We start from the raw sequence: 10,152 nt of genomic DNA on the forward strand, positions 1-10,152 counted from the left end.
ATACACATATGAATACCGCCACTATACTACTACTGTACTACTATAATACAACTATGACTACTACTACTATACTACTACTATGATACCACTACTATACTACTATAATACAACTATGGCTACTACTATGGCTACTACTATAATACTACTATACTATTACTATACTACTACTATACTACTACTATAAAACTAATATATTACTGCTATACTACTACTATAATACTACCAGACTACTATAATACAACTACGACTATTACTACCAATATTACTACTATACTACTGCTGCTACTAATACTACTACTACAAGTACTGCTACTACTTCTACTACTATTCTACCACTACTACTATAATTATTACTACTACTACTGCTACTACTACTACTACTAATTTTTCAAATATTACTATTACTATACTGCTACTACTGTTACTACTACTATGGCTACTAATATTACTACTACTATACTACTACTTGACTACTACTATACTACAACTATTACTATTTCTACTACTATGCTTCTACTACTACTAGACAACTACTACTACTACCACCATTACTACTATACTACAACTATACTACAACTATAATTCTATACTACAACTATGACTACTACTACTACTACACTATGACTACACTATGACTACTACTACACTATGACTATTACTATTTCTACTACTACTACTACTATACTATGACTATACTATGACTACTATTACTACTTTGACTAATATTACCACTACTAGACTACTACTACTACTATTACTACTACTACTATACTACTATAACTATACTACTAATATTACTACTACTATACTACCATCGACATACTACTAACACTACTGCTACTGCACTGCTACTACTATACTACTATACCACTATCACTATACAACCAATATTACTACTACCATACTACTCATACCACTACTACTAACATTACTAATATACTACTATACTACTATACAACTAATATTAATACTATACTACTATCATACTACTAATATTACTACTATACTACTATACAACTGATATTAATACTATACTACTACTATACTACTTACGTTACTACTACTATACTACTATCACTATACTGCTAATATTACTACTACTACTACTAATACTATACTACTACTGCGCTACTACTTTACTACTACTGGACTACTATTATTGCTACTACTACTACACTGATACTACTGCTATACTGCTACTACTACTACTACTACTATACTAGTAGTACTACTACAGACCAGATCAGTCTAACCCAGACCCAGACCAAATCAGTCTAACCCAGACCCAGACCAGATCAGTCTAACCCAGACCCAGACCAAATCAGTCTAACCCAGACCCAGACCAGATCAGTCTAACCCAGACCCAGACCAGATCAGTCTAACCCAGACCCAGACCAGATCAGTCTAACCCAGACCCAGACCAGATCAGTCTAACCCAGACCCAGACCAGATCAGTCTAACCCAGACCCAGACCAGATCAGTCTAACCCAGACCAGTTTAACTGTCTCAGACACAAAATATGAAGATTTCATCTGTTAAAACCTTCAGCTAGAAAAAATATATAAGGGGAGTGAGGGAGGGAGGGAGGGAGGTAGGGGGTATAGAGACAAGGAGGAGCAGTGAGGGGAGGAGAGAGTGGAGTTGAGTGAGAGGAGGAGAGAGGGTATAGAGGGAGAGCAGGAGAGAGTGGAGGGGAGGGTGCACTTTCCCTTCTGTTTCTCATGAATTAAAGAGGAGGAGCGGAGGAAAAGAGAGTGAAGAGGAGTGGAGAGAGAATGGAGGGAATAAAGATGGAGGAAATAGAGTGGAAAACATGAGCAGGGCTAAGTGCTCACACTCTCTCTCAGAGCTGACTGTGTGTGTGTGTGTGTGTGTGTGTGAGTGTGTGTGTGTGTGTGTGTGTGTGTGTGTGTGTGTGTGTGTGTGTGTGTGTGTGTGTGTGTGTGTGTGTGTGTGTGTGTGTGTGTGTGTGTGTGTGTGTGTGTGCGCGTGTGCGCGCGTGTGCGCGTCAGCAGACCAAGATGGCGTAGCAGTTGAACTTCTGTTTTTGTCTTGTCCCGTGTTCAGTCGTGGCCAAAAGTTTTGAGAATGACAAATATTCATTTTCACAAAGTCTGCTGCCTCAGTTTGTATGATGGCAATTTGCAAATATTCTCCAAAACGTTATGAAGAGTGATCAGATGAATTGCAATTAGTTGCAAAGTCCCTCTTTGCCATGCAAATGAACTGAATTGCAAAAAAAACATTTCCACTGCATTTCAGCCCTGCCACAAAAGGACCAGCTGACCTCATGTCAGTGATTATCTCGTTGACACAGGTGTGAGTGTTGACTCAGGTGTGAGATCACTCTGTCATGCTGATTGAGTTTGAATAACAGACTGGAAGCTTCAAAAGGAGGGTGGTGCTTGGAATCATTGTTCTTCCTCTGTCAACCATGGTTACCTGCAAGGAAATACGTGCTGTCGTCATTGCTTTGCACAAAAAGGGCTTCACAGGCAAGGATATTGCTGCCAGTAAAATTGCACCTAAATCAACCATTTATTGGATCATCAAGAACTTTAAGGAGAGTGGTTCACTTGTTATAAAGAAGGCTTTAGGACACGCAAGAAAGTCCAGCAAGCGGCAGGACTGTCTCCTAAAGTTGATTCATCTGCGTGATCGGAGCACCACCAGTACAGAGCTTGCTCAGGAATGGCAAAAGGCAGGTGTGAGTGCATCTGCACGCACAGTGATGCAAAGACTTTTGGAGAATGGCCTGGTGTCAAGAAGGGCAGCAAAGAAGCCACTTCTCTCCAGGAAAAACATCAGGGACAGACTGATTTTCTTCAAAAGGTACAGGGATTGGACTGCTGAGGACTGGGGTAAAGTCATTTTATCTGATGAATCCCCTTTCCGATTGTTTGGGGCATCCGGAAAAAAGCTTGTCTGGAGAAGACAAGGTGAGCGCTACCATCAGTCCTGTGTCATGCCAACAGTAAAGCATCCTGAGACCATTCATGTGTGGGGTTGCTTCTCAGCCAAGGGAGTGGGCTCACTCACACTTTTTCCTAAGAACACAACAATGAATATAGAATGGTACCAACACATCCTCCAAGAGCAACTTTTCCCAACCATCCAGGAACAGTTTGGTGAAGAACAATGCCTTTCCCAACACGATGGAGCACCTTGCCATAAGGCAAAAGTGATGACTAAGTGGCTTGGGGAACAAAACATCGATATTTTGGGTCCATGGCCAGGAAACTCCCCAGACATTAATCCCACTGTTAATTGACAGCATGGACTGCAGGGGTCTTGAAAAAGAAGTGTCAGCACTGCAAAAATGTACTCTTTGCATCAACTTCATGTAATTGTCAATAAAGGCTTTTGACACTTATGAAATGCTTGTAATTATACTTCAGTATTCCCGTTAGATGAATTCACATAGTTCTTATGTGTTCATTAACCAATTCAATTAAAACACTCTGTCAGTTTCTAAGAATTTGTAAGGTTCTTATTTGCATAAAATAGACAGAGACCAGTCAACAAAAATTAGCCTAAGGCGTTTATTCGCGAGAGCTCTGGTCATAATAACATGTACATTGGTTTATATACCTCACATTTCATCATAAATGTCCCTCCTCTTCTCAGATACAACGGCAATATAGTTCACAAGCATTCTCACATTGTCTGCCACCTGTTAAACAATGTACTACAAGCCCAAGGTCTCTCCCCTCCCTGGGTAGGAACAGAAAGTCATTGTTCTAATTCTTGACTAAAACTACACACATTATATTCAGTGTTATGATTATAATAAGATTCATACATTCATACAGTAGATAGAGTAGTATTCTGTTTAGTTATAGTTCTAAGCTAAATGTATACATAATTAAGCATTATTCATAAAAATCCCATAACAATTCCATAGTAACATCTGACAAAAATATCTAAAGACACTGAAGCAGCAGACTGTGAAAATTAATATTTGTGTCATTCTCAAAACTTTTGGCCATGACTGAAAATATAATTTTCTTAGTTTTCTTCATATATATTTTGTATATGTTTCTAATCTCAATTTCCATCTACGGACTGAACATGCTCTTCTGCAACCCGCCTCACCCTATGTGGTACGGATGTGCTATTTTTTATACTTTAGAACCGGAACCCCCCACCAGAAGCTAGCCAGCTAACTAGCTACTAGCCAGTTAGCCACTGCTAGCGATCATCACCGTTAACATGGCCAGCCTCAGCCCGGTCAATTCCTGCCAGTCTGCACAGCGCGATATACCCAGAGCATATCGGACTGCTTTTTGTCTACCACATCTCCGGAGTCCTACTGCAAGTTCTGAACCTTTACACCAGATCATCGCAGCTGGCTAGCTGCTATCCGAGTGGCTATTCCTGGCTAACGTCTCTGTCCCGAAGCAAGCACCAGTTAGCCTGGAGCTAGCCTCAAGCTAGGCCCATCTCCTGGCTAGCCAAAGAGGTTCATCAACCAATTCTTGGGCTACAATACCTCGTTTGCCAATTGGTCTGGACCCTTTAAGGTCGGCACGGAGCCCCGACGATCCATCCCGACTGGTCTGTCGACATAACCGTCTGAGGTTATTATAACAGGGTCTTCCCAGGGTCGTCCCCAGAGGCCCATCTGCTATCCCCGGCCTGCTAGCTGTCTGAATTGCTGTGTCTTCAGCTCACCTAGCATAGTAGCACTACTGAATCGCTGTGTCTCCAGCTCGCGTAGAGTAGTAGCACTACTGAATCGTTGTGTCTCTAGCTCGCCTAGCATAGTAGCACTACTGAATCGCTGTGTCCCCAGCTCGCCTAGAGTAGTAGCACTACTGAATTGCTGTGTCTCTAGCTTGCCTAGCGTAGTAGCACTACTGAATCGCTGTGTCTCCAGCTCGCCTGGAGTAGTAGCACTACTGAATCGCTGTGTCTCTAGCTCGCCTAGCATAGTAGCACTACTGAATCGCTGTGTCTCCAGCTCGCCTAGAGTAGTAGAACTACTGAATCGCTGTGTCTCTAGCTCACCTAGCGTAGTAGCACTACTGAATCGCTGTGTCTCCAGCTCGCCTAGAGTAGTAGCACTACTGAATCACTGTGTCTCCAGCTCGCCTAGAGTAGTAGCACTACTAAATCGCTGTGTCTCTAGCTCGCCTTGCATAGTAGCACTACTGAATCGCTGTGTCTCCAGCTGCCTAGAGTAGTAGCACTACTGAATCTCTGTGTCTCTAGCTCGCCTAGCGTAGTTGCACTACTGAATCGCTGTGTCTCCAGATCACCTAGTGTAGTAGCACTACTGAATCGCTGTGTCTCCAGCTAGCCTAGCGTAGTAGCACTAATAAATTGGCTCCCTGAGTCATCTATTGCTACTCACCTGAACCGATATTCACTCTGCTACACATGCCTCTCCCTAATGTCAATATGCCTTGTCTATTGCTGTTTTGGTTAGTGATTATTGTCTTATTTCACTGTAGAGCCTCAAGCCATGCTCAATATGCCTTAGCTAGGCCTTTTGTTCCACTCCCCACACATGCGGTGACCACATTAACTGGTGCCTCTAGAGACAAAACCTCTCTCATCGCTACTCAATTCCTAGGTTTACCTCAACTGTACTCACATCCTACCATACCCTTGTCTGTACATTATGCCTTGATTCTATTCTTCCGTGCCCAGAAACCTGCTCTATTTACTCTATGTTCCGAACGCACTAGACAACCATTTCTTATAGCCTTTAGCCGTACCCTTATCCTACTCCTCCTCTGTTCCTCTGGTGATGTAGAGGTTAACCCAGGCCCTGCAGCCCCCTGCACCGCTCCCCCCTGAGGCGCTCTCATTTGTTGACTTCTGTAACCGTAAAAGCCTGGTTTCATGCACGTTAACATTAGAAGCCTCCTCCCTAAGTTTGTTTTATTCACTGCCTTAGCACACTCTGCCAACCCGGATGGCCTAGCCGTGTCTGAATCCTGGCTTAGGAAGGCCACCAAAAATCTTGAAATTTCCATTCCTAACTATAACATTTTCCAACAACATAGAACTGCCAAAGGGGGTGGAGTTGCAATCTACTGCAGAGACAACCTGCAGAGTTTTGTAATGCCTTGGACACCATATGTGAATTGATTGCCCCCCCATCTATCTTCAGAGCTCATACTGTTAGGTGACCTAAACTGGGACATGCTTAACAACCCAAACATCCTACAATCTAAACTAGATGCCCTCAATCTCACACAAATCATCAAGGAACCTACCATGGACACCCTCTTAGATTATCATCCTGACCAACCTGCCCTCTACATACACCTCTGCTGTCTTCAACCAGGATCTCACTGCCTCATTGCCTTCATGTGTAATGGGTCCGTAGTCATACGACCACCCCTCATCACTGTCAAAACGCTCCCTAAAACACTTCAGCGAACAGGCCTTTCTAATCGACTCCGGGTATCCTGGAAGGATATTGACCTCATCCCGTCAAGAGACGATGCCTGGTTGCATGCCCCATTCAAAAATGTAGAACTAAGAACAGATATAGCTCCCTAAAACACGTCAGCGAACAGGCCTTTCTAATCGACCTGGACCCCTGTAAATTAGCTGGGCTAAACAATCTGGAGCCTACAAATCAGCTGGACAATCTGGACCCTACAAATCAGCTGGGCTAAACAAACGGGACCCCTATAAATCAGCTGGGCAATCTGGACCATACAAATAAGCTGGGCAATCTGGACCCTACAAATCAGCTGGGCTAAACAATGTGGACCCCTACAAATCAGCTGGGCTGGACAGTCTGACCCTACAAATCAGCTGGGCTAAGCAATCTGGACCCCTACAAATCAGCTGGACAACCTGGACCCCTAAATATCAGCTGGACAATCTGTACCCCTACAAATCAGCTGGACAATCTGGAGCCATACATATCAGCTGGGCTGGACAATCTGGACCCTACAAATCAGCTGGACAACCTGGAACCCTACATAACAGCTGGACAATCTGGACCCCTACAAATCAGCTGTGCTACAATCTGACAATCTGGACCCTTACAAATCAGCTGGACAATCTGGACCCCTATAAATCAGCTGGATAGGACAATCTGGACCCCTACAAATCAGCTGGACAATCTGGACCCCTACAAATCAGCTGTGCTAGACAATCTGGACCCTTACAAATCAGCTGGACAATCTGGACCCCTATAAATCAGCTGGGTAGGACAATCTGGACCCCTACAAATCAGCTGGACAATTTGGACCCTACAAATCAGCTGGGCAATCTGGACCCCTACAAATCAGCTGAACAATCTGGACCCCTACAAATCAGCTGGACAATCTGGACCCTACAAATCAGCTGGACAATCTGGACTGTACAAGTCAGCTGGACAATCTGGACCCCTACAAATCCACTGGGCTGGACAATCTGGACTCCTACAAATCAGCTGGACAATCTGTACCCTCTCTCTCACTGCTTTGCTTTATTTTGGCCAAGTCGCAGTTATGAATGAGAACTTCTTCTCAACTGGCCTACCTGGTTAAATAATGGTTAAATAAAAATAAATAAAATAAAGTGTGTGTGTGTTGCAGCCGGGGGCATTTGACGTGTTGGATCTGGGACCTGAGAGATGCAACGTCCTCAGCTCCCGAGTCGCACTGGTCAGTAACCTGTAACTCTGACCACAGACCTCAATAACCACTCAGACCTGAAACATGTTGCTCAGTAATAAAACTAAATTATCTCCTTCTCTCTGTCCTTTTCTCACTTTCTCCTTTGTTTTCTCTCTCTATTTCTCTTTCTCCTCTCTCCATGTATCTCTCTATCTCTCCATCTTTCTTTCTCCATCTCTATCTCTCCATGTCTCTCTATCTCGTCTCTCTCTCCATCTTTCTTTCCCCCTCTCTATCTCTCCATCTCCTCTCTCCTCTTTTCTCTCTCCTCTTTCCATATTGCTCTCCTCTCTCCTCTTTCCCCCTCTCTATCTCTCCATGTCTCTATCTCCTCTTTCCTCTTTCTCTCTCCATCTTTCTTTCCCCCTCTATGTCTCTCCATGTCTCTATCTCCTCTCTCCTCGTCCCCCCTCTCTATCTCTCCATGTCTCTATCTCCTCTCTCCTCACTCCCCCTTCTCTCTCTCCTCTTTCCCCCTCTCTCTCTCCATCTCTCTCCATGTCTCGATCTCCTCTTTCCCCCTCTCTATCTCTCCATGTCTCTATCTCCTCTCTCCTCTTTCCCCCTCTCTGTCTCTCCATGTCTCTATCTGCTCTCTCCTCCCACTTCCCCCTCTCTATCTCTCCATGTCTTTATCTCCCCTCTCCATGTCTCTATCTCCTCTCTCCTCTTTCCCCCTCTCTATCTCTCCATGTCTCTATCTCCTCTTTCCTCTTTCTCTCCATCTTTCTTTCCCCCTCTCTATCTCTCCATGTCTCTATCTCCTCTCTCCTCTTTCCCACTCTTTGTCTCTCCATGTCTCTATCTCCTCTCTCCATGTCTCTATCTCCTCTCTCCACTTTCCCTTTCTCTATCTCTCCATGTCTCTATCTCCTCTCTCCTCTCTCCCCTTTTCGCTAGTCACACTGACTCCATCTTACCCCCTCTCTCTATCTCTCCATGTCTCTATCTCCTCATCTCTCCATGTCTCTATCTCCTCTATCTCTTCATGTCTCTGTCTCATCTCTCCTCTCGCCCCTTCTCTCTCTCTATCTCTCTATGTCTCTCTTCTTCTCTTTTATATCGTCTCTCTGGTGCTGCCCATGTCTCCTCCATAGTAAGTGTTCCTAACAGAGAACAAACACCTAGTCACCATATTAACTTACACTGTCATCACCATAGTAACACCAACTATAGTTACAATAATGACTAACACTGACTGCATTTACAAATGACAACCCCAATGTGTTTATTATGACTACTCACTAGACTCTCTCCCCCTCCTCCTCCTCCTCCCTCCTCCCCTCCTCACTGTCTCCTCTCACCTCTAAATGTCTCCTCTTCCTCCTCTCACTGTCCCCTCCTCGTCCTCTCACTGTCTCTTCCTCCTCCCCATGTCTCCTCCTCCTCCTCTCACTGTCTCCTCCTCTCACTGTCTCATCCTCCTCCTCTCACTGTCTCATCCTCCTCCTCTCACTGTCTCCTCCTCCTCCTACCACTTACTCCTCCTCCTCCTCTCGCCAGACCAGAACGCTGACCACTACAAGAGAGAGGTAAACATCTCAACATAACAAATACTGTTTCTACTACCGGTATAACAAACAAACATTATTCTGACCGTGTTTGTGTATGTGTGTGTGTGTTTGTGTGTGTTGGTGTGTTTGATGGTTACAGATTGAACACAGTAGAAGAGCTCTGGGGAGAAACCGTGTCAAGTCCTCCATCTGTCTTGAGAGGTATGTTACAAAAACACAGCTTGGTCACCCGTGATACAAGTTAGTATTTGACGTCCATCCATGTCAGAGGATGTTGGGGGATGACGTGAAACCGGCCACGAGGGGGCTGTTACCTTCAAGTAGGTTTGGGTGTTTCTAGGGTGTTGGGACGGGGATGGTAGACATAAGCATTTGTCACTGATTCCAAAGATTGCAAGCTCAAATCCAGCAAAAGAAAGTTGTTTTTGATATTTTAGTTTAAAGACAGAGTGATGTGATATCCCAAATCTTAATATCTAACCTTAACCAGTCAGTTAATACCTGACCTTAACCATCCCGTTAATACCTAACCTTAATATCTAACCTTAAACATTCAGTTTAATTCCTAACCTTAACCATTCAGTTAATACCTATCATTAATATCTAACCTTAACCATTCAGTTAATACCGAACCTTAATACCTAACCTTAACCAGTCAGTTAATACCGAACCTTAATACCTAACCTTAACCAGTCAGTTAATACCTAACCTTAATACCTAACCTTAGCCATTCAGTTAATACATAACCTTAATATCTAACCTTAACCAGTCAGTTAATACCGAACCTTAATATCTAACCTTAACCAGTCAGTTAATACCGAACCTTAATACCTAACCTTAACCAGTCAGTTAATACCTAACCTTAATACCTAACCTTAACCAGTCAGTAAACACCTAACCTTAATATCTAACCTTAACCATTCAGTTAATACCTAACCTTAATACCTAACCTTAACCAGTCAGTTAATACCTAACCTTAACCAATCAGTTAATACCTAACCTTAATACCT

The 10,152-nt window shown here is 43.6% G+C and overlaps 1 protein-coding gene across 1 annotated transcript in view; it reads left to right on the plus strand.

The window, feature by feature from the left end:
- The window catches only part of rgs11 (regulator of G protein signaling 11), a 67,569-nt gene that overhangs the window by 23,192 nt on the left and 34,225 nt on the right, over positions 1 to 10,152 (plus strand). The window contains exons 9-11 of the mRNA XM_064954207.1: positions 7,548 to 7,616; positions 9,137 to 9,160; positions 9,282 to 9,343. Coding sequence (XP_064810279.1) covers positions 7,548 to 7,616; positions 9,137 to 9,160; positions 9,282 to 9,343 — 155 coding nt within the window. The remainder of the gene's footprint in view (positions 1 to 7,547; positions 7,617 to 9,136; positions 9,161 to 9,281; positions 9,344 to 10,152) is intronic.

Source organism: Oncorhynchus masou, chromosome 5, assembly GCF_036934945.1.
Source record: "Oncorhynchus masou masou isolate Uvic2021 chromosome 5, UVic_Omas_1.1, whole genome shotgun sequence".
Lineage (NCBI taxonomy): Eukaryota > Metazoa > Chordata > Actinopteri > Salmoniformes > Salmonidae > Oncorhynchus > Oncorhynchus masou.